We start from the raw sequence: 24,983 nt of genomic DNA on the forward strand, positions 1-24,983 counted from the left end.
ACGAGAGGGTCCATCAGAAGTCCTTTCATGAGAGCAGTTAAGAGGGAAGCAGAAGAGTCCTGAAATGGAGAAACACCTCAGGGAGACAGAATCTTTGAGGTAGGGGAAGGTATCAGGGAGAAAAGAAAGAAGGAGATGAATGGAGGGTCCCAGGATGGTGAACAATGACTTGGGACTTGGGAGCACTTGAAATGTGGCCATTCCAAATTGAGATCTGTTCTTCCTTTATTTAGTTTTGAGACGGAGTCTCACTCTGTCACCCAAACTGGAGTGCAGTGGCGCAATCTCGGCTCACTGCAACCTCCATCCCCCAGGTTCACGTGATCCTTGTGCCTCAGCCTCCCAAGTAGCTGGGATGACAGGCACGTGCCACCAGATGTGGCTAATTTCTGTATTTTTAGTAGAGATGGGGTTTCACTATGTTGTCCAGGCTGGTGTCGAACTCCTGACCTCAAGTGATCCACCTGCCTCGGCCTCCCAAAGTGCTGGGATTACAGGTGTGAGCCACCGTGCCTGGCCTGAATTGAGATCTATTTAAAGGGTAAAATATACATACTGGACTTAAGACTTCCATACTCCCTCCAAAAAGGATATAAAACATCTCATTCATATCTTTAACATATTGATTACATTTTGAACTGATAATCCTTTAGATCTATTGGATTAAATAAAATATGTTAGTGAAATTAATCTCGCCCATTTCTTTTTATCTTTTTTTTTATTTTTAAGAGACAGGGTCTCGTTGCTATGTTGCCTAGGTTGGACTTAAACTCCTGGGCTCAAGTGATCCCCCTGCCTCAGCCTCCAGAGTAGCTGAGACTACAGGCATGTGCCTCCGCACCCAGCTCTTTTTACTTTTTTTTTTTTTTTTTTATTGAGATGGAGTCCGTTCTGTCACCCAGGCTGGAGTGCAGTGACTCGATCTTGGCTCACTGCAACCTCCGCCTCCCAGGTTCAAGCAATTCTCAACCTTCTGAGTAGCTACGATTATAGTCACCTGCCACCATGCCCAGTTAAATTTTTTTGTTTGTTGTTCTTGTTGTTCTTGTTGAGACAGAGTCTCCCTCTGTCGCCCAGGCTGGAGTGCAGTGGCACGATCTCGGCTCACTGCAACCTCCGCCTCCCCGGTTCAAGCAATTCTCCTGCCTCAGCGTCCTGAATAGCTGGGATTACAGGCACACACCACCACACCTGGCTAATTTTTGTATTTTTAGGAAGACGGGCTTTCGCCATGTTGGCCAGGCTGGTCTTGAACTCCTGACCTCAGGTGATCCACCGCCTCGGACTCCCAAAATGCTAGGATTACAGGCGTGAGTGAGCCACCGTGCTCTGCCACGGCTAATTTTTATATTTTTAGTAGAGATGGGGTTTCACCATGTTGGCCAGGCTGGTCTTGAGCTCCTGACCTTAAGTGATATGCCCACCACCCTTGGCCTCTCAAAGTGCTGGGATTACAGGCATGTGCCTCCACACCCAGCCCTTTTTATTTTTTAGAATGTGGTTCCTGGAATGTTCAAAATTACATATGTGGCTAGTGTTCTATTTCAATTGGACCGCACTGATCTATACATTCTCTCTTTTATGACCCCCGATTTACAGATAAGGAAACTGAGGCTCAAAGAGGTTAGGGCATTTGCCGAGGCCGGCCGTTAGAAAGATGCCGGACCATCAACTCATGTCCGCTTGACGCCAGTGCCTGCGTCTTCACGTGCTGTTGGTGCGTCCTCCTGAATTACTTTTGTGTCCTTTGACACGTCAGATGTGGCTGGGAAAACAGAAACTCGCAGAAGTTAAAAAAATGTGCTTGAGGTGCCACTGGAGAATAACAATCATAGCCAGGATCTGAAGCCTGTCAGTTTCCTCAGCCGCAAATTCTTCCATGTGGGGCGACCTCACAGAGACGGGATGTATGGGACGGCAGAGTGCAAGGAAAGGTATGATCGCTCTTGGGGGCCCAGTGGCATCCTCTCCACGAGGCAGGCTGGGAGAAATCGAGCAGCCAGGAGCTTCTGGGTTAAAAGCAGTGACTTCATCTCTTTGGGAAACGGTGACTCATTAAAAGCAACGGGCGGCTTCCCATTACATTCACGTTATAGCAAGAAGGCGAGGCACTTGGTGCATCCCGTAATAGGATGCTTGGGGGTTGGAATGAGCTTCTTTCCTACATGAATGATTGATGACAACGAAGTCTAGAGTGCCACCAGGAGCCTTTGAAATGCATTCAGATATTGGCTCCCTGGTCATGGGGCGCAGATCTATTCCCTTGGGATTCAAGACTCTCTTTTGGGTCAATAGCAGCAACTGGCTTCTTGACAAAAGGCTGGAGGGGGCCCCCTCTAGATTCTCTTCTCAGGGCAGGCATGGGTCTGTTGGAGCTGCGGGGCTGTGGTCTCACCTAGAGGGGCCAAGAGATGGTCCCCATGACCATGAGTCTGTGTTCTTCAAATTTGATGGTGGCTCCAATTTTATTTTCTCCCCAGTGTTAGTCTGGCTTCTTTCAGGGAAAGGCACTGTGATGGCAGGAATAATGCTACTGACCACTCTTTGTGATGTCTAGGCACTACACCAAGCACATGATGTACACAGTTGGTCCTCTGTATCTGTGGGTTCCGCATCCTTAGATTCAACCAATTATGGATGGAAAATATTCAGGAAAAAAATCCACAAATTACCAAGAAGCAAAACTTTGAGTACTATGCTGAATCTATGTAAATGAAGTGGTGTGTAGGCATCCTATTAGGGATTATAAGTAATCTAGAGGTGATTTAAAGTCTACAGGAGGATGTGTGGGGCTTCTGTGCAAATATTCCACCCTGTTATATCCGGGTCTTGAACATCCAAGGATTTTTTTTTTTTTTTGAGACGGATTCTCGCTCTGTCGCCCAGGCTGGAGTGCAGTGGCGCGATCTCGGCTCACTGCAAACTCTGCCTCCCGGGTTCACGCCATTCTTCTGCCTCAGCCTCCCGAGTAGCTGGGACTACAGGCGCCCGACACCACGCCCGGCTAATTTTTTTTTTTTTTTTTTTTGTATTTGTAGTAGAGACGGGGTTTCACCGTGTTATCCAGGATGGTCTCGATCTCCTGACCTCGTAATCCATCCACCTCGGCCTCCCAAAGTGCTGGGATTACAGGCATGAGCCACCGCGCCCGGCCAACATCCAAGGATTTTGGTGTCCAAAGGGAGGCCTGGAACCAATCCCACACGGATATTGAGGGACAAGTATATCATCCCATTTCATCCCTACAGCAGCAACTTCATGAGGCAGGAGTTATTAGTCCCATTTTACAGAAGAGGAAACTGAGACTTAGGGAGATCAAGTAATTTGCCCAGGTCGCACAATTAGTGGTAGAGCCAGGGCTTGAAGCGACGTCTGTCTTAAGCCAATGACTCCTGCAGATTATTAGAGCAACTGTTCTCCACAACAGTGTAAGCCTCTTGCTAGAAGCTCAGGTCCACAAGGGCAGAGATTTGTGTCTGTTTTGCTCATTGCTCCTTCCCCATTGCTTAGAGCAGGGTCTGCCACGAAGCAGGTTCTCAATGCATAGTTATTAAATGTATATAAGAGCAAATATATGTTACAGAGAACTTTCTGTATGCTTGTCACTTACATGAATCATCTGTGAGATGGGTATGCTTGTTCCCCAATGTTGCAGATGAAGAAACTGAGGCGCCCAGAGTCACTGATGCATGGCTCAAGCGTGAGAGCTGGACTCTGAAACCCAAAAGCCCATGCCCAGAACCACTCCCCTCTCTTGCCCTCTTCAAGGGCTGGCCTGGCTCCCCATGGTGCCTGCACATGCCAACCCCTTTTCTTTTCTCTCTTCTTAATTTTAAATCTGTTTTGCAAATGTAACATCTGACCATTGGTAAATTGCTAAAATTTCAGTGAATATAGTTAATAACAATGCACCAATGTCAACTTCTTGGTAATGTTAACAATAGTGGAAATTTAATGAGGAGTAGAGGGGAATTCTTTATGCTCTTTGCAACTCTTCTTAAAATTTTTTTTTTTTTTTTTTTTTTTTTTAAAGATAGTGTCTCACTCTGTCACCTAGGCTGGAGTGCAGTGGCACCATCATAGCTCACTGAAGCCCTCAAACTCCTGGACCGAAGCGATCCTCCCACCTCAGCCTCCTAAGTAGCTGGGACCACAGCTGCGTGCCACCACATCTGGCTAATGTTTACATTTTATTTTTGTAGAGATGGGGTCTTGCTCTGTTGCCCAGGCTGGTCTTAAACTCATGGCTTCAAGTGATCCTCTTCCCTCCACATTTTTTAGAAATATAAAAGTATTTAAAAAAAAAGTATATTTAAGAACCCAAACAAGAGAAAAGGACATATTAGGTGAAAGTTGATTCTCCCCCAACACTGACTCCCCCTACCTGAGTCCCTCATGTCCTTCCCTAAATGCAACGGCTGTGACCCAAGTATATTCCAATGACTGAAATGAATAGCACCCCCACCCCCAGCCCTTCATTTAATTGCCTTTGTTATATGAGCTGGGTTGAAATAATCGCTCAAAATGGCTGATTCCTCTTTGGGTAGGACTTAACCCATGGCTGAGAATTGTCCTTCTAGCTTGAGTTCTCACTGAAGTTTGAATGAGAACCGTTTGTTGAGGGACCCTGAGAACCATATCTTGCCAAGTCATTTACATCCTATCCAACACGGGTATGAGGCTGACCAAAACGTCGTTTAAGACCTTTCCAACGCAAAGGACTGGAATTCTATTCTACAACAGGGGATGGGATAGGTACCCCCAGTGGTACTTTCATGCTTGTAGCATCAAACAGCAATGAATTTCCCTTCAGGAAAGCTACGTATTTTCTCCCCAATTATCAACCTTTTTGATTACCTAAAGGAGAAAGCCACAATTTGGTGCTAGCTTTGTCTTTAATGCCCCTAGTACTTGCTGATTCACCTTGTTAAGAAAGAAAATTCAAGCTTCATTCTGAACCTTAAGCAGGCTATAGTATTTAGCAAGAATTTAACAGTATTGCTTTGTTTCCTCAGGTTTATTTTCATGGCTATTTTCTAATTATGCCAAGTAAGAGTCACTTATTGTCTGTGGATGTCATGGGACATTTCCTTTAGGGAGTTTGAGTAAAAAAAGTCAATGTCGGCCAAGCGCAGTGGCTCACGCCTGTAATCCCAGCACTTTGGGAGGCCGAGGTGGGTGGATCATGAGGTCAGGAGATCGAGACCATCCTGGCTAACATGGTGAAACCCGTCTCTACTAAAAGTACAAAAAATTAGGCTGGTGTGGTGGTGGGCGCCTGTAGTCCCAGCTACTCAGGAGGCTGAGGCAGGAGAATGGCGTGAACTCAGGAGGCAGAGCTTGCAGTGAGCCAAGATCGCGCCACTGCACTCCAGCCTGGGTAACAGAGCGAGACGCCGTCTCAAAAAAAAAAAAAAAAAAAAAAAAAAAAGTGAATGTCATGACATACTGAGTGGTATATGACAGAGTACAGAATATGTAGCTGGGGTAAATTCTATGCAGTGTTGAGAGTTTTGGAAACACTGTTCTGTAGCTCTTTTGACCTTAGAGCATGGGCATTGGGATCAGATAGATCTGGGTTTGAGTTTCATTTCTACCACTCATTATAGCACTGCCCCAATTGCCCCTTAGAACTGATGTTTATGGTGTTTTTTTGTTTTGTTTTGTTTGAATAAACACAAAAATTTACCTTCCTAATCTTTTGTTTTTCTTTTTTCTTTTTTTTTTGAGACGGAGTCTTGCTCTGTCACCCAGGCTGAAGTGCCGCGGTGCGATCTCTGCTCACTACAAGCTCCGCCTCCCGGGTTCACACCATTCTCCTGCCTCAGCCTCCCAAGTAGCTGGGACTACAGGTGCCCGCCACCACGCCCGGCTAATTTTTTGTATTTTTAGTAGAGACAGGGTTTCACCGTGTTAGCCAAGATGGTCTCTATCTGACCTTGTGATCCACCTGCCTCAGCCTCCCAAAGTGCTGGGATTACAGGCATGAGCCACTGTGCCCAGCCCCCTCCTAATCTTAAAATTTTAGAAAGTTACATTCATTTTACCTGAGTTCCTTTCTCAAGAAACTGACCTCTCGGCCTTCCAGATAGTATTAAGGAATTGAAATTTAGCAGATCACTATATGTGGACAATGAGATGCCAGACTCCTCAACCATCACGATTGCCTAACCAACCACCTGCATCCTGTTGACCAGATTCTCTTCCTTACCCCTTCCTAATAATTTCCCCCAAAAAAAAAAAGAATAGGGATGTATCACAATGTAACACACGGTTGCGTTTCTTCCTTGCTACCTCTAATTTTAGTGGGTTGAGGAGATGGATTTGAGTCTCTTTCCATCTCCTCAGCTGCAGCACCCAATTAAAGCCTTCTCTGGCAATACTCATTGCCTCAGTGATTGGCTTTCTGTGCAGCGAGTAGCAGGATCTAGACAGAACCCTTGATGTTGCTGCAACAATTGAGTGAGTGAGTTTGACCAATCACTTATGACCTCTCTAAGCCTCATTTTATTAATCTAGAAAGAGAGGTTGATATGAGCTAGATCATGGCGCTCCGGTAAACACCCAAAATGAGCAAGCTCTGGGGCCAGTACTAGGCACATAAAGTTATAAAGCAGAAGTAAAGGCAGAGGTTGTGCAGGGCACCCTGAGCTTAAATTCTTACCATGACCCCTGATTGGAAAAGATGGGCTAGGAAAGGTATCTCTCTGGTCCCCAGCAGTTTAACCCTCCAAGCTTGTATTTAAACTAGAAGTTTTTGGATCACCAGCCCTCATCCTCCATCACCTCCACCACTCCTGTCCCTGGGTAGCCTTACTTTTTGTTTTGTTTTGAGATCAGTGATTAAACCTGCTGGTGCATACCAGGGCTGCCCGGGTGCTCAGCTCTTGTTTGCTGGTGCCACCGCTCAGGAAGCATGCATCTCCCTGGGGTGGCATTTGGGGATGGGAAGATGGATTTAGCTGCCTCTTCCCCCAGAAGTGACTCAGCTCCTGGAAGCTCAATGACAGCAGTGGCAGTTGGAGCCCTGGGGACGTCTGTGCCTTCATGCTTTGCTGTCTCCACACAGCAAGCAAGCTCTTGCTTGGAAGTGTGCGTGAGAGACTTGTTGTCTCTAGCCAGCTTGAAACGCTCCTCCCGTTTCTTCCCGTGATTTGTCCTCCTCGTGGAGACATTCCTTGGCAGCTGTCGGATGCCTGCCTTCTAGTTGGAAAATGTGATCAAGAAAGGAACAGTCTAGCAGGCTAATTTCTATCACACAAGTTCAGACTGGAAAGAAACTGACTGTGTGTGATATTCATTTATTCAGGTCCTGTATCAGCATTTTCCACTCTGATCTGAAGACCTCCTTCATTAAGGTCCCTGGACACAACACCCCAACCCAGGTTTATCCTAATCCTTGGAGGTGGAGGCAGGGAATTGTTTCTTAAACAACCTCCCTAGATATTCACCTTGCCCACTGATGTCTGGGAATAACTACTCCCTCTGTGTCTAAAGCAATACAGTCTACTCAGTTTTGTTATGATGATGATGGTACTTACGTAGGGAGGTAGTTCTTATAAGAATATGGTTGATTACAACAAGAGCTTTGGAGTAGGACAGATCTTGTTTTAAATCTCACCTCCATCACTTACTCCCTTTCCTGAGCCTCGACTTCCCCATCTATGAAATGGGATAACAGCACTGACCACCCAGGGCTGTTTTGAGAATCAGATAAGGTAATGCACAGGTGCTGGCATGTGATAAATGCTCGATAAATGTTAGTTATTATCGTTACTGGGTAAACCTGGCTTTCCTAACTTTTAAACTGGAGAGATTACAGTATACCACCCAGGGAAGGGGTTGGCCAACTTTTTCTATAAAGAGCCAGGTAGTGAATATTTGAGGCTTCGTGGGCCAGGGAGTCTCTGTGGCAACTACTCAGTTTTTGCAATGCAAAAGCAGCCATAAATGACATGTAAATGAATGAGCATGATCAGTGTTCCAGAACAACTCTACTTACAACGTCAAGCATGGGGCTGCGCTTGGTCCCCTGGCCATAGGGTATCAACCCCTGGCCTAAGGTATTGTGCAGACTAAATGAGATGAGACTCATTCCTGTAATCCCAGCGCTTTGGGAGGCTGAGATGGGCAGATCACTTGAGCTCAGGAGTTGGGAGACCAGCCTGGGCAACATGGCAAAACCCCATCTCTACAAATAGTACAAAAAAAGTCGCTGGGTGTGGTGGAGTGAACCTGTAATTTCAGCTACTCGGGAGGCTGAAGTGAGAGGATTGCTTGAGCCCGGGAGGTTGAGGCTGCAGTGAGCCAAGATCATGCCACTGCAATCCAGCCTGGAAGACAGAGCGAGACCCTGCCCCACCAAAAAAAAAAAAAAAAAAAAGATGAGGTTTACAATGAGCCCAACACAGTGCCTGATGCAGAGACAGCTCATGGCAAGAAAGGATTCTAACGATTTGTATCTGATTCAAGCTTTAGGCTTCGTTCCTTTCTCTTGGGGAAGAAAAACATCCTTGAGCAAGACTTTTCAACATAGGTCTTTGTTCCATTCTTTGCCCCAAATCCAAGCTAAGCACCTGGAGCCTGGCACCACCGCCTCCATCCTCCCCCGGGGATGGAGGTAAAATGCCAGTTCTTGGGATGTGATTAATTCTCTTCGTCCCACGCCTCGCCCCAGGGTATGTTGCCGTTTTCAGCATCTGTCCCATGGAAATCAGGTTGCCCATCTGAACTGTGATGAGAAAAACAAGGATACTCATATCGTGGGGTGGTTAACTACGCACTTTCGCAGGCACAAATGCATTCAGCCCTCACCAGGAGGCTGGATTACGTGGTTAAGGTCACGTGGTTGTGGAGTGGAGCGGGGATTGAGAGAGAGAGAGCACAAGCTGGGTTTGAATACTATCTCTGCAATGATCTGGCTGTGTGATGTTGAACAAGTCACTTTTCTTCTCTAAGCCTCAGAGTCATCTCAGTAAAATAGAGATTAAATGAGATAATACACAGAAAGCCTCCAGCACAGGTAACTATTGAATTCCTGTACAGAGGAGGAAAGTGACGCAAAGACATAAAGGGACTCATTCGAGGTCTTGCGGCTGATGACTAGTGTCAAATGAGGATTTCTGACACTGCCCCCGCCTAGCTGTTTTTTGCCAGACCCCACTTCCCCCATGCACTTCCCTCACCCCCTGGTGACTCCTGCTGGGACCCCTGCTGCTTCCAGCCAAGGCTGTGCTCTGTGTGCAGGATCTAAAGCCCCTGGAGAGAGTGACATTGTTGTCAGGAAGCTTGCAAGGCTGTGGCCATTCATTCTTGTGGGTTTGTGGCCTCCTGAAGTTCATGTGCATCTTAAAACATCAGAATGTGACCTTATTTGGAAATAAGGTCTTTGCAGGGGTAATTCAGATCAGGATCCAGATGAGCTCACATTAGATTAGGGTGGGCCCTAAATCTAATGAGACAGAAAAGAAGACACACAGAGCCACCCGGAGGAAGAACCTGTGAAAACAGAGGCAGAGGTTGAAGTGATGCTATTACATCCAGTGGCAAAAACCATAATTACTTTTGCACCAGCCTAATACTACAAACCAAGGAGCCACCAGGGGCTGCAAGGGCCAAGAAAAGATCCATCCCTAGAGCCTCTGGAGAGCGCGTGACCCTGCCAACACCTTGGTTTCCGACTTCTGGCTTCCCGAACTCCAAGAGATTAAATTCCTTTTGTTTTAAGCCTCCCCACTGGCCATGAATTGTTAGGGCACCACGCTTGACTCTGAGATAGGAATGAATGGGGGGTGTCGGACTTAGAACAGCTGCCTGGACCAGAGGCAGCTGTGAGGGTCAAAGAGCATGAATTTGAAGCTAGACCTGGACTCAGCTCTTTCCCTTGCCAGCGCTGAGCCTTTGTTTCTTTGCGAAAATGAGAACCTACTGAACTTGCTGGCTTATGGCGAGGATTAAAAGAGGTGATGGGCAGAGCAGGTGCGGCGGTCATAACGAGGGCAATTGCAAGCATATATTAAACGTGACGTGCCGGGGTAATTCATCCCTCACGTCTGTTTTGGGTGGTGGGCTCCCTTACAGAGGAGAAACAGAGCTGCTGAGAGGTTAACCAACTCCCCAAGGCCACACAGCCAGGGAGGGGCAGAACTGGAACTCAAACCCAGGCCATCTGATTTGGTAAGGCTGGTCTTCTAGCTTGGTAGCATCACAGCACACAGTAGCACTCAATATTAATTATCTTTTTTTTTTTTTTTAGACAGAGTCTCACTCTGTCCCTCAGGCTGTAGTGTAGTGGTATGATCTCGGCTCACTGCAGCCTCTGCCTCCCAGGTTCACGTGGTTCTCGTGCCTCAGTCTCTCAAGCAGCTGGGATTACAGGCATCTGCCAGCATGCCAGGCTAATTTTTGTATTTTTAGTAGACTGGATTTCACCGTGTTGGTCACACCGGTCTCGAACTCCTGACATCAGGTGATCCGCTCTCTTCGGCCTCTCAAAGTGCTGGAATTACAGGCGTGAGCCACCGTGCCCAGCCAATATTAATATTTCGATCCTATTCCTCCCTCCTTCCCTCCTTTCTCAAGCCTGTCCTCACTGCTTCAATCCCAGGAGTCACCACAGCATGGTGTCAGGGACAGTAGTAGGACCCGAAATTGGATTCCTGGGGCCTTGAAGCATAACCAGATGGCCCCAGGAGATCTTTAGGCAGCACATCACATGAGACATTTCCTACAAATCCTCTGCAAACAGACATCGCTCCCTCTCCCCAAGCCACAGCCTGAGGCGGCTGCTCTGACCTCTCTCCTTCCTGCTTCTCTTTGACACTCCCTCCTCTCCCTCCACTGTGTCTCCCTTTTCACCCTTCCCTGGCAGAGGCTCAGCCAGGTGGCCAGATAATCTTCGGGACCCGCCATCTTTAGAAGGCAGGGAGGAGGTGATTGTGAATCTCTCTAATTTCATGTTTTTCCCATTCACCCACCTCCACTCTCTTCCTCCCACTTATACAGTTGTTCGGTGACCCCCTCTCCAACCCAATAGCAGATTCTGCACTATTTATGTTCTGCACTTATCTATTTCATGAAATATTGGTGCTCCCTGAAAATATAAAAGAAGCACACATTGTTCTGAGATGCTGAACTCAAAGAGGAGAAAATCTTCAATAGGCTGATGACCGACAGGTCAAATTTTTTCCTCTCCCCATATAATTGCTTGGCCTTTTCCATTGCCTTTGTTACTGTTTCTCTTGAAAACTGGGAGTTGTCAGGCCAGGCACAGTGGCTCGCGCCTGTAATCCCAGCACTTTGGGAAGCCAAGGCTGGCAGATTACCTGAGGTCAGGAGTTCAAAACCAGCCTGGCCAAAATGGTGAAACCCTGTCTCTACTAAAAATACAAAAAATTAGCCAGGCGTGGTGACATGCACCTGTAGATCCACATACTTGGGAGGCTGAGGCAGGAGAATTGCTGGAGCCTGGGAGGCAGAGGTTGCAATGAGCGGAGACTGCATCACCACGCTCCAGCCTGGGCAACAGAGCAAGACTTGCTCTCAAAAAAAAAAAAAAAAAAAAAAAAAAAAAAAGGGGAATTGTCTCAGAGAGAATGAAGAGAGGCCATTCATTTCAATGTGAGAATCAACTCCGGAGAATTACCTTCTTTCTGTCTCTTTAGCAAAATAAGGTGTTTTGATTGGTGGAGGGGAAGCAGATAATTTTGGCACATGGAACGGACACATCAGGGGGTAGGTAATAGAAAGGAACTCCAATTTACTGAGAATCCAACGTCTGCTGAACAACTCAGGGCCGGGAGAGTCCCACAGGTGGACAAATGCATCAGGTGGGCTCCTAGAAGAAGGCGCTGTTCTATCTAGAGATCCAAGCAGGTAGGGACTGACTTCAGGGAAGCCTGCAAATCACAGCGCCCTAAACCCTGTGCACGTGTGCAAGGGCCAGGGCCCCAGGACATAGAAGGCAGTTGGACAGGTAGAAACAGGACAACTTTCTCTGGGCACAGTGACTCACACCTGTAAGTAATCCCAGCATTTTGGGAGGCTGAGGCAGGAGGATTACTTGAGGCCAGAAGTTCCAGACCAGTCTGGGCCACATAGCGAGACCTCATCTCTACAAAAAGAAAAAAGAAGACCTGGTGTGGTGGCTCACACCTGTAATCCCAGCATTATGGGAGGCCAAGGCAGGCTGATCACTTGAGGTCAGGAGTTCCAGACAAGCCTGGCCCACATGGTGAAACCCCAACTCTACTAAAAATACAAAAATTAGCTGGGCATGGTGGCACGAGCCTGTAGTCCAAGCTACTCAGGAGGCTGAGGCAGGAGAACTGCTTGAATCCGGGAGGCGGAGGTTGCAGTGAGCCGATATTGTGCCACTGCACTCCAGCCTGGGCAACAGAGGGATACTCCGTCTCAAAAAAAAAAAGAAAAAGGAAAAAGAGAACAACTTTCCAAATCATGGGTATAAGGTATACCAACTTTCATTATTCCTTGAGTATAAGGAAAAAGACAGACGCCCTTGTAGAACTGAGGTGTGGGGTGGGCTCCATCTGGGGGGCGGGTGTGGAAGGAATTAGCAGATACAGATGATGTGATGGTGTCTCAGGGTACACCAAAAACATCTCCTGCCCCGAGTCTCCCCCACTACCGATCAAAGGCCTTGAATAGCACATCCCTTATATCTCAGCCATTCACCCTAGAAACATAGCCCGAAGGAACCCTGTAGATGTGTGCGAAGTTTTCACTTTGAGAACGTTCTTCACTGGAACATTCTTACGGTGAAAATAATTCTTACATTTTTTTCCCCATGATTACAGTGGGGAAAAAATAGGAAACAACCTACATGTCTGTGGATTGCTTAAGTGCTTCGTGATACAGCCACAAATAGAAAACCGCCCCGCCTTCCATGCTGCTGCCGAGGAAGACCATCCAAGGACAGGCAGGAGCGCTCAAGGCATGTTGCTAGGTGAAAAGAACACATAATGAAATAGTGAGGTCCTCACTTTATATTAGAAAAATAAGAGCTACATCACAGTGGATATATGTATATGCATATAATAGTATAAATATATATTCACACGCATATATATTAACATTTTAACTGCTAACATTTTAGTGGACTTTTTCAGTCTTTATAAAGTGTGTCTGGCCAGGCGCGGTGGCTCATGCCTATAATCCTAGCACTTTGGGAGGCTGAGGCGGGTGGGTCACGAGGTCAGGAGTTCGAGATCAGCCTGGCCAACATGGTGAAACCCCATCTCAACGAAAAATACAAAAATTAGCCGGGTGTGGTGGCATAAACTTGTTATCCCAGCTACTCGGGAGACTGACGCAGGAGAATCACTCGAACCCGGGAGGTGAAGGTTGCATTGAGCCAAGATCGTGCCACTGCACTCCAGCCTGGGCAACAGGGCGAGACTCCGTCTCAAAAAAGAAAAAAAAGTGTGTCTGTGTATATTACACATATTATATATATATAAAACCACATATATTCATATATGTATATACACACACATATATATATGTATCTGTATGTATGCTCACGCTTGTAATCCCAGCACTTCAGGAGGCCAAGTTGGGAGGATCGCCTGAGGCCAGGAGTTTGAGACCAACCTTGGCAACATAGTGACACCCCCATCTCTACAAAAAATAAAAATTAAAAAATTACTAGGTGGGCCTGTAGTCCCAGCTACTTGGGAGACTGAGGCGGAAGGGTCCCTTGAGCCCGGGGTTCGAGGTGGCAGTGAGCTATGATTGCACCACTGCACCCCAGCTTGGATGACAGAGTGAGGCCTAGTCTCAAAAACAAATGAAAAAATACTTAACACTACTTGGTAGTAGTATTACTATAAGATAATTATGATAAAACTTTCTTCTGCCTAGAGTCGGCTGGTCTTAGAGGCTTACACCACAGGGCAAAGTGGTCGTGGTCAGGGGGAGCAGAGGCTCAGAATCTGGGACCAGGCAGGGGCTGACAAGGCCTTAATCAGGCTTTTGTGAGCCCACTTGTGAGCCTCCACTAGCCATCATAACAAAGTTCCCAGCCAGGCGTGGTGGCCTCACGACTGTAATCCCAGCACTTTGGGAGGTTGAGGCGGGCGGATCACTTGATGTCAGCCTGGTCAACATGGTGAAACCCCATCACTCCTAAAAATACAAAAATTAGCCGGGCCTGGTTGTGTGCACTTGTAATCCCAGCTACTTATAAGGCTGAGGTGGGAGAATCGCCTGAACCTCAGAGGCAGAGGTTGCAGTGAGCCGAGATTGAGATCACACCACTGCATTGCAGCCTGGGCAACAGAGCAGGACTGTGTCTCAAAAAACAAAAACAAGGCCGGGTGCGGTGGCTCACGCCTGTAATCCCAGCACTTTGGGAGGCCGAGGCGGGTAGATCACAAGGTCAGGAGATCGAGACCATCCTGGCTAACACGGTAAACCCCGTCTCTACTAAAAAATATACAACAAATTAGCCAGGCGAGGTGTCGGGCGCCTGTAGTCCCAGCTACTCGGGAGGCTGAGGCAGGAGAATGGCGTGAACCCGGGAATGGAGCTTGCAGTGAGCCGAGATCGCTTCACCGCACTCCAGCCTGGGCGACAGAGCCAGACTCCGTCTAAAAACAAAACAAAACAAAGCAAACGATGTAAATTCCTTTGGAAAACACATTTTCTCGTTCCCAAAGGGTGTGCTCATGAATACACATTTGCGGCACAGGCTGAAGTCTGTCCTCAAGGCGTATGATGGTCGCAGAGCAAGGCTGTGCCCTGGAACCATGTCAGGGTCTGTCCCACGGTGCAGCCTTGGGGTCCTGATGGTTGTATTTCCTGTCTCCTGCACAGATCAGCTGGACATCATCTCCATGGCGGAGACAACCATGATGCCAGAGGAGATTGAGCTGGAGATGGCAAAAATTCAGCGTCTCCGGGAAGTCTTGGTCCGCCGGGAGTCTGAGCTCAGGTTCATGTGAGTGTTTTGGGGATGTGGCCAAGGAAAGAAGTGTGTGGAGGAGAGAGGAAAACCTAATATTTGTTGATCGTCTACTGTGTGCCAGGCACTGAGATAAAGGCATTATGCACGTTTTTAAAAGCCTCATTTGATTCTCACCACCACCCAGGGAAGTGGATATTGTCATCTCCTGTTTTAAGCAAGACCCTGAAGTTGGAATTGAATTCAGGCCAATCTGACTCCAAAACCTTTGTTCTTTCTGTATCACCCACGGGGAAGAAAGAGGGAGGGGAATGCAGAGGCTGTACCCTGTGCTGGTGTCTTTCACGAGCGCACACTCTGCTCTCAGATAGGCCTGAGTTTTTTTTAAGCCTGTCAGCTTGGGCAGGTTACTTGGACTCTCTGAATTTCAGTTCCCTCATTTCTAAAATGGGGGAAAATAACAAGATGGGGTCTCTAGCAACATCAGAGTCACATGGGCTGAACGTTCGTTATCTACAGAGCACAGCATTCCTGAAGAGTTGCAGGTAGTCTTTCAAGACAAACTCTCATTTAAAAAGTTGGGCTCTGAGTGTGTGGTGGTGCACACCTGTGGTCCCAGCTACTCAGGAGGCTGAGGTGGGAGGACTGCTTGAGTCCTGGAGTTCAAGGCTGCAGTGAACTATGATCGCATCACCACACTCCATCTTGGGTGACAGAGAGAGGCCCTGTCTCTAAAAAGCACAAATTAAGGCCAGGTGCAGTGGCTCACACCTGTAATCACAGCACTTTGGGAGGCTGAGGCGGGATGATCGCTTGAACCCAGGAGTTCAAGACCAGACAGGGCAATGTAGCCAGACCCTGTCTCTACAAAAAATAAAATTAGCTGTGTGTGGCTGTGTGTGCCTTTGTCCCAGCTACTCAGGAGGATGAGGTGGGGGGATCGGTTTAGCCCAGGGGTTCAAGACTGCAGTGAACTATGATCATACCATTGCACTCCAACCTGGGAGACACAGCGAGAGCCTGTCGCTAAAAGAAAAAAATTAAAAATACAAAAAATATAAAAACATCAAATTAAAATGGAAAAGTTTTTTTAAAAATTGGGCTTTTGCCGACAAACAGTGAAAGGTTACAAGCAAAACCAAACCAAACCAGAGGTTAAGAGGCAACCTGGCTGGAAAATTCCCTGCGCTGCCTGTCAGCTCACTCACCCACCCACCCACCCTCCACTGGAAGCAGCAGGAACGTCAAATCTTTTAGGCAGGCGCTAGGCCCCTCCCCTATTCTTTCACTGATTTTTCATAACACCAAGAGGCCGAGTCTGTGATCATCCCATTTTGCAGATGAGGAGACTGAGGCTTGAAGAAATGAAACAGCCTGCCCAAGGCCTCCCAGCTAGTAAATGGGGAGTTAGGGTTCAGACTCAGCTCTTTCTGCTTTTAAAACACCTCTTCTTTATAAATTTTTAGTTACTTATTTAGTTAAAGGGTCTTGCTCTGTTGTCCAGGGTGGAATGCAGTGAGGCCGTCATAGCTCACTGCAGCCTCGAACTCCTGAAAGCCCATACTCTCACTAGGACGTTATATGACCTTCCCTCTCGCCACATAAAATGAACTGCAGTATTCACAGCTGTCATTTATCCAGCCCTTTGCATGTGCAAGACCGTGAGCTAAATGCTTCCCATGCATAATTCCTTTTCACAGACATCTCTGAGGAAGGTTCTAGAAAACACTTCCACTTCATGGCTAAGAAATATCTTCCCTTTTGTCTGGAAATAAGCTAAAATGATACGTGAGCATTCAGAAGCAATCCTTTCCTCCCTGTGTTTTAAAAGGAAGACAGAGAGGCCAGGTGTGGTGGCTCACATCTATAATCCTAGCAGTTTGAGAGGCCGAGGTGGGTAGATCACTTGAGGCCAGGAGTTTGAGACCAGCCTGGCCAACAGGGCAAAAACCCGTCTCTAGTAAAAATACAAAAAATTTAGTCACGTGTGGTGGCGTGCGCCTATAATCCCAGCTACTTGGGAGGCTGAGGCACAAGAATCATTTGAACCTGGGAGGCGGAGGCTACAGCGAGCTGAGATTATACCATTTCACTCCAGTCTGGGCAACAGAGAGAAACTATCCCAAAATAATAATAAAATAAAGGGAAGACAGAGAATATGAGTCTTGGCTTTTAAGTAATCAAGATCAAGATCCCTTTGTTTAAAAAAAAACTACAAAAATACAAAAAATTTAAAAATACAAATACAAATTAAAAATTTTAAAAATATATATTTATTTTTATTTACCTAATGGTGCTGCTGCAGGAACAATGGTTACCACTGTGCATTTACTGACCTTTACTGTGTGCGCGCGTGTGTGGATGTGGGTGTATGGATGTGTGTGTGGACATTTGTGTGGATGTGTGTGGATGTGGATGTGTGGATGTGTGTGGGGGTGTTCGTATGTGGGTGTCTGGATGTGTGTGTATATGTGTATTGTGGATGTGTGTGTGTGGATGTGTGTGTGGGTGTGTGGATGTGTGTGGATCTGTGTGTGTGGATGTGTGTGTGAGGATATGTGTGTGCATGTGTGGGTGTGTGTGTGGATGTGGGTGTGTATGTGTGCGTGTGGATGTGTGTGCATGTGTGGATGTGGGTGTGGGTGTGTGTGGATGTGGGTGTGGATGTGTGGATATGTGTGTGTGTATGGGTGTGCACATGCCTGTCACTTAGCCCAGGCTTAAGGACAAGAATAACTAGCATTTCTTAAGAGGCAGCTCTGCAGTAAGCTCTTGACTTGTGATCTCATTGAATGTCCTCATCTAGCCCATGAATCTGACCACTTAGGGACAAATGTCAACAGTAGACCCTAGGATAAATAAAATTATCTAAAGGATACAGAAGGACCTGAGTGTTGTTAGGACATAGATCAGGGATTCTGTGACATTTTCCAGGGGAGGGACCCCCTTCCAGGCCCCCAGATGTCTTGCTGGAATGGAGTCCTACAGACAGTATTGGATGGTGATGACGCTCCCCAACCAGGCTCAGCCTTGTATGGTGTGTAGCTTGCCCAGTGATGCACCTGCCTCATCAATCTCAGAGATAGACGGTGGACACTAAGGCAGCCAGGACAAAGAACACAGTATGCTCAGATCTGCACAAAGTCCTCATCCATCATCCTCAGCCCTCCAGGCCAACAGGCTTTGAGCCAAGGCCCTGCTTGAATTCACTTTCTTGGCTGTTTCTCAGAGATGGTTTTTCCCGAAGCTGTGGGGCTTATCCTGTGAGTGTGTCCTGTTCTTATCTCCATTTTGGATGGGAAGGAATGGGAGGTTACAAAATTTGCCTGATGCTGCATTAGCTAATAAGTAGCCAAGCTAGGATGCAGTCTGACTCCAGAATGTTTATTAAGTGAATCAGTGAAGGAAGGAAGGAGGGAAGGGAGTGGGAGAGAAGGGAGGGGGAGAGGGAGGGGAGAGGCGGACAGGGGAAGGGAGGGAAGGGAGGAAAGGAAAGGAGGAAGGAAGGAAGCTTTGAGTATAAACTACCAACATAATTCCTTCAAGTTTATAAACTCCATGAGGGCAGAGACCTTATCCAATTTCCTCACGTCTTCCCAGCATTTGGAACAGTGCCTGGCACTGAGTGTCATGAATATTTGTCAAATGTGCAATAAATTATTCTTTCTCACTCCATCCTTACCCCAACAATCCTTACACACACACACACACACACACACGAGACACTCTTGGCACAGAGTAGGAGAGAAAAAAATTTCAGACCCTACTGATCATTTTCAGGCTCAGGCGAGGAAGCTTTAAGTGACAGGAATGTGACAGCCCTGGGCTGAAAGACTCCCAGTGACCGTAGTGTAATAGCCGCGGTGAGATTTGTTTTGTCACACCTGCTGCGAAGTAATCACCTTAATGCCCATCAGCTGCTGCAGAGACCGTGTGAGTCAGCCCCTATTTCATGGTTGAGAATGTGTCTCACTTCCAATGCTTCTCGCAGCATTAACTCTTTTATTTTTATTTCTTGTGACAGAGTCTCGCTCTGTCGCCCAGGCTGGAGTGCAGTGGTGCGATCTTGGCTCACTGCAACCTCCGTCTCCTGGGTTCAAGCGATTCTTGTGCCTCGGCCTTCCAAGTAGCTGAGACTACAGGTGCCCACCACCATGCCCAGCTAATTTTTGTATTTTTAGTAGAGACAAGGTTTCACCATGTTGGCCAGGCTGGTCTTGAACTCCTGGCCTCAAGTGATCTGCCCTCCTTGGCCTCCTTGGGATTACAGGTGTGAGCCACTGCACCCAGCCTGCATTGACTCTTTTAAGCATGAGTCCGGGGGGGACTGCCTGCCCCAGCCCCAAAGCCCTGGCACCCTGACATTTAGATTATTTCATGGGCTTCCTTTTTCTCAGCTGATTTAACTTGTCCTTTCCCCCAAGATCCACAGCCCCTGCCTGTTCTCCCTCTTTTCCTGCCACGACAGTGAGGAAGAAGAGGAGGGAGATTTCCCTACTCCCAGGGAATGGTGAGAACTCGGGAGATGTGGGATCAGAGGTCATCATCCTGGCTCTCTGACGTCCTTGGTCTGTGACCTTGGACACATGAGGGAGCACACAGAGTTGCTGTTTTCCCGCGGGCACTGATATGCCACCCTGAGTGCTACGTCCCCTGCATGCATTCACCCCTTAATTTTAGCTTCTTGAGTCCTCGCAAGAACCCTAATAGAGTAAGTTCTATCTCTTTTATTTTATGAATGAGGAAATTGAGGTCGGAGAGGCAAAGTGACTTGTTCGAGGTCACCAGCTAGGATAAAGTAGTACCAGGATTTGAACCCAAGGTGTCTGTCTCGTGGGGGCAGAGCCCTTAACTTTAAGCTGTTCTGTTATCTTTATTCTCAATGCCAGGACCCCTTTTCTCTTTGCCTTACTCTTCTACAACGCAAGGACAAACCCCCGATTGGATGCCCCCAGTCCCACACTTGGTCTTGTCTTGTTCTGCAATCTTGAATTGTGTGTGGTGGAACTTGGACAGATTTTACTAAGTCAGGCTTTGGACTTTTCTGTACCATTGAAACTGACCCAATAGTCCCATCATAGATGTTCTTTTTTTTTTTTTTTTTTTTTGAGACAAGAGTCTCGATCTGCCGCCCAGGCTGGAGTGCAGTGGGGCACGATCTGGACTCACTACAAGCTCCACCTCCCGGGTTCACGCCATTCTCCTGCCTCAGCCTCCCGAGTAGCTGGGACTACAGGCGCCCGCCACCACGCCCGGCTAACTTTTTTTTGTATTTTTTAGTAGAGACGGGGTTTCACCGTGTTAGCCAGGATGGTCTCGATCTCCTGACCTCGTGATCCTCCCGCCTCGGCCTCCCAAAGTGCTGGGATTACAGGCATGAGCCACTGCGCCCGGCCCATAGATATTCTTTTGGATAAATACAGAAGTTGACCTTTCTGATCTTAAAGCTTGAAGCCCTCATTTGTCTTATCTGAGTTATTTCCTCAGGAAGGGACCCCCAGGCCTCTCAAAAAATATCAAAGAACTGAAACTCACCAGATTACCACATCCAGAGATGAGATACCAGACCCCTCATTCATCATGATTGCTTCCTTGCTCCTCCCGAGTTCCTGTTTTCTTCATGATTGCTTCCTTGCTCCTCCCGAGTTCCTGTTTTCTTATACATTGTTACATTTCTTCCCTGCTATGTAAACTCCTAGTTTTAGTTGGTCAGGGAGATGGATTTGAGACTGAGCTCCCATCTCCTTGGCTGCAGCACGCGATTAAAATCTTCCTTGGCAATACTCATCTTCTCAGTGATGGGCTTTCCATGCGGCGAGCAGCAGGACCTAGACCAAACCCCTGGTGTTTCAGTATCACCATTTCTCTGCACATTAACTGTTTATTTCAGAGACCAAAATGATGAGCTCCAATGCAGACAGTCAAAGTTTGTGAAGTCAATCTGCTGGGAATGTGCTGTAGAAAAAGAACCCGGTTCCCGTAAGAACTCTTAAGGCCCACAACAGTTGGCATTTATACACCCGTTATTGTGGACCTAGGCTTGTGCTAAGCCCTTCACACACATGCTCACATAACCCACATCAAATGCTTACTAACAGAAAGATGCATCAGGAACCACCCCAACCCAGGACACCCACTTGCCCTGAATCAGGCCCAGGAGGTCAAGTTCACAGACCAGCCATGAGTGAGCTCCCAGCAGGCAGGTGTGAACTCTGAGTGTGCTCCTCACTCTGAATTTCCAGTGTGTGTTCTCTTGCTGACTTCCCTTTGCTTGATCCCTGGTTTCCAATGTGCAAAATGGCATTTAGAGATCTCTTTCTTGAGGCTTGGCGATTTTATCAACTTTACTGGAACAGGGCAGTAACAAAAAACCGCCTCCGGAAAACAGGCAGCAAACATCTGGCAGATAATGCTTGAAACGCCTGTGTTTTCTCCCTTCTTGACCCTATGTTCCACCCACCTCCTAGTACCTCCCACTGCTACCCCATCTCCCTACCCATCCTGCCCCCATCTTATTGCAGGCAAGAACTCTCAGAGGCTGTCAACAACCTCAGACTCATTTTCTCACCTTCCTTCCAGCACTGAATCACATCATTAGTTTTTAATAATTCTTCTTGCAGCCCCTCTGGCTCGCTTCAGCTTTTCCACATCTAGTCTACCAACCCGCTCCTGCTGTTTATCTGGGTTTCAGATAATTGAGTATCTTTGGCCTCCACATGGGGCAGGGGTGTGGTTATCTTCCTTTTACACCCGCTTGCTGGATTTTCATAAAAAGGGATAGCGTGCCCTGCCGCTCAGCTTGCTCTGGGCAAAAGCAGGTTTTAATCAGCCAGAGACAGAACTGCAGCAGGCAGGGAAGGTAGGCGTGCGAAGGACATATTTCAAGAGCACAGCTTTTGAGTTCCCATATTTCCAGAGCCTGGGCTTGAAATCCAGTAACTTCGTTTTATTAAGAGGTACCAAGTGTGGTAAAGAGGACAGGCCCTGGGAACCTGGCAGAGATTCAAAATGGGGTAGTAGTGCATGCATTGTGTTGAAAACCACACACACACACACACACGGAAAGTGTGTGCATTGTAGATAGCAGTTCTTTTAAAACATTTTCTATGCTGGCTCGTTTTCTAGTGTTTTATTGTTTTGATTCATATATAATCCTCACTATCACCATCCAGGCAGAAAATATCACATAGCCTTTATTTTATAGATGAGGAAACGGAGGCACTGAGAGGTCAAGTCTCTTGCCCAGGGTTGTACAGTTTCCCTGAAATAGCATTCTAGGTCCAGATGAAATGGGAAAAGTTCCCTTGTCCCACACCTCGCAGGGTGTGTGGTGTCGGAGTGGCTCGCTTCTTCAGTGCCCCGCTGCTCAAACCTCTAGGGGAGCATAGAGATGGGCCAGTTGTCGGGATCTGATCCCACGGCAGTGTCTAGGGGTGGATGTTTACAACTCCTGAAGCTTCAGTGTATGTGTGTTACAGGGTGCTCTTTTAGTTTTGCTATCTATAGGCGGCTTGTGTTAACTAGCTCAATTAGACCCTCTATGTTGTCCCAAGGACAGAGGGCTTTCTGTATCCTGGGTTCTTGCCTTGGTGCACCAGAAGAATCGGATCACACCTGGACTTGGAGAATGAGAGCAAGGTTTTATTGAGTGGAGGTAGCTCTCAGCAGATGGGGGAAGCCAGAAGGGGATGGAGTGGGAAGGTTTCCCCCGGAGTCAGGCCGCCCAGCAGCCTGGGCACTCCTCCGACTGCCCAGGCCAAACTCCACTTTGTTCCGCCAGTAGATGGCCTACCAGCATCTGTCATGTGCTCTTCTGCCAGCGTGTTCCTCTTGACGTCTTCTTGACGTCCAGACGCTTGTGTCTTCTTCGCCGATCTGCAGCTCTTGATGTCCAGCAGCTTGTGTGTCACCTGCTAGGGTCTTGGGGTTTTTATAGGTACAGGATGGGGGCATGGCAGGCCAGGGTGGTCTTGGGAAATGCAACATTTGGGCAGGAAAACAAAAATGCCTGTCCTTACCTAGGACTGTGGGCACAGGCGTGGGGGTGGAGCCCTTACCAGGGACCACACCCTCCTCTACCCAGCACTTCCCTTCCTTCCTTCTGTAGCATTTAAAGCGACCACGCCCTTCCCTTCTTATCACCTCTCTTCCATATCACAGAGTCCATGGTCTCAGTCATCAAGCTGTGGGGTCTCTCAACTAGCTTTGAATTCTACTTCTTACCAACTATGTGGCCTGGAGCAAATATTTTGTCCTGTTTCAGCCTCGGCTTCCCCATCAGTACAAGGGGGACAGTGATATCTCCCTGCAGCATCATAGCAAGGGATGAAAACAGACACAGGTATGAAATTGGGTGGCCCTTCCTAGGTAGTAAGCAATTCAAAATTCCCTTCCTTCCTTTCATTGTTAACATTGTGCTTCATGGGAGAGTAGGGCATCAGGGCTGCTTATGGTTGTCTCCAGAGAATTCCCAGAAAATATTCCTCTCCCCAAGAGAAGATGGGATTCACTGTGGTTTCCTTGAGACCCTCTTGGGAGGTGCCAACTCTCTTGAGAGTGGCTCTCAACCATTAAGTGCAACTCTACCCTGGGGCCTTGATTTTATTATGATTATTATTTAAGATTTTTGTATAAACCTGCATTTTTTCCCCTTTAATGAGCTGATAATTCTGAAGTCTGTTAGGAAGAGCTTCAAGCCAAGGGCAAAATGAAGCATGTGTGTTTATGTAACTTGACACATTTCAGCCACATTCAGGAGCGCTGCGTCACTTTAGTTGCACACAGGGTTTTAAATAGCATCTTCCAGGAACAGGTCACCATTGCCGGGGCCACTGTACATATCGGATGGGAAGACATGCCCTTAATTGCAGAAGATCTAAGAAGCAATTTGTCTTGGACAAAATATACAAGAAGTTGGGGTGTAGGGGAGGGAAAGGAAGGAAGAAGAAACGGAGAGACTAAAGGGAGGAGAGAGGAGGGAGAATTTCTAAGCTAGACTTCTGAATGGAAGGACCTTCCTCCTGAATTTCCAAATGTACTGGGAGGTGGGGAGGAAGGTGGGATCTGTGTTGATTGAATGGAGAAATAAATGTTAGTCTGGGCACAGTGGCTCATACCTGTAATCCCAGCACTTTGGGAGGCTGAGGCAGGTGGATCACCTGAAATCAGGAGTTCCAGACCAGCCTGGCCAACATGGCAAAACCCCATCTCTACTAAAAATACAAAAAAATTAGCTAGGCATGGTGGTGTGCACCTGAAATCCCAGCTACTTGAGAGGCTTGAGGCACAAGAGTTGCTTTAACCTGGGAGGCAGAGGTTTCCATGAGCCAAGATTTTGCCACTGCATTCCAGCCTGGGTGACAGAATGAGACTCTGTGTCAAAGAAAATAAATAAATCAAATAAATGTTCTGTACTTGACAAGCTCTTGCTGCTACGAGTTGCCTTTCATGGTCAGAACAAGTTTCCAGAAAGAAAATACTCTCTAGAAGTTCAGTCTTCCTAGAACTGTATTACATTCTGCTCAGAGGACCACCTCTGAACCACCTAGACTCCATTGGGTTGGGAGGGAGATTACCATGTAAGACCCTGGTGATTATCAATTTTATGCATCAACTTGAGTGGGCCACAGGGTTCCCAGATGTTTGGCCAAAGATTCTTCGATGTATGTGTCTGCAAGAGCATTGGTGGATGAAATTAACATTTGAATTGGTAAACTGAGTAAAGCAGACTGCCCTCCCTAATGTAGAGGTGGGTGGGCCCCGTCCAGTCAGTTGAAGGCCTGACTACAACAGAAAGAGTGAGCAGGAGGGAACTCCTGCTGCCTGATTGCTTGGGCTGGGACATGGGTCTTTTCCGACCTTTGAACGCAAACTGAAACATCAGCTCTTCTTGGGTCTTGAGCCTGCCAGCCTTTGGACTGGAACTTAACACCGTCAGCTCTCCTGGGTCTCCAGCTGCCACCTGTAGATCTTGGGACTTCTTGGCCTCCAAAATCCCATGAGCCAATTCCTTATCATAAATCTTTTTCCAGGCCAGGTGCAGTGGTTCACGCCTGTAATT

At 47.4% G+C, this 24,983-nt stretch overlaps 1 protein-coding gene across 3 annotated transcripts in view; it reads left to right on the forward strand.

Annotated features, from left to right (window-relative positions):
- Positions 1-24,983, forward strand: part of BMERB1 (bMERB domain containing 1) — a 178,527-nt gene that overhangs the window by 90,713 nt on the left and 62,831 nt on the right. For all 3 annotated transcript variants that reach the window (XM_063796170.1, XM_063796171.1, NM_001246424.1), the window contains 1 exon segment: positions 14,836-14,959. In XM_063796170.1, the coding sequence (XP_063652240.1) occupies positions 14,836-14,959 (124 nt within the window).

The sequence above is a fragment of the Pan troglodytes genome, chromosome 18 (genome assembly GCF_028858775.2).
Source record: "Pan troglodytes isolate AG18354 chromosome 18, NHGRI_mPanTro3-v2.0_pri, whole genome shotgun sequence".
Lineage (NCBI taxonomy): Eukaryota > Metazoa > Chordata > Mammalia > Primates > Hominidae > Pan > Pan troglodytes.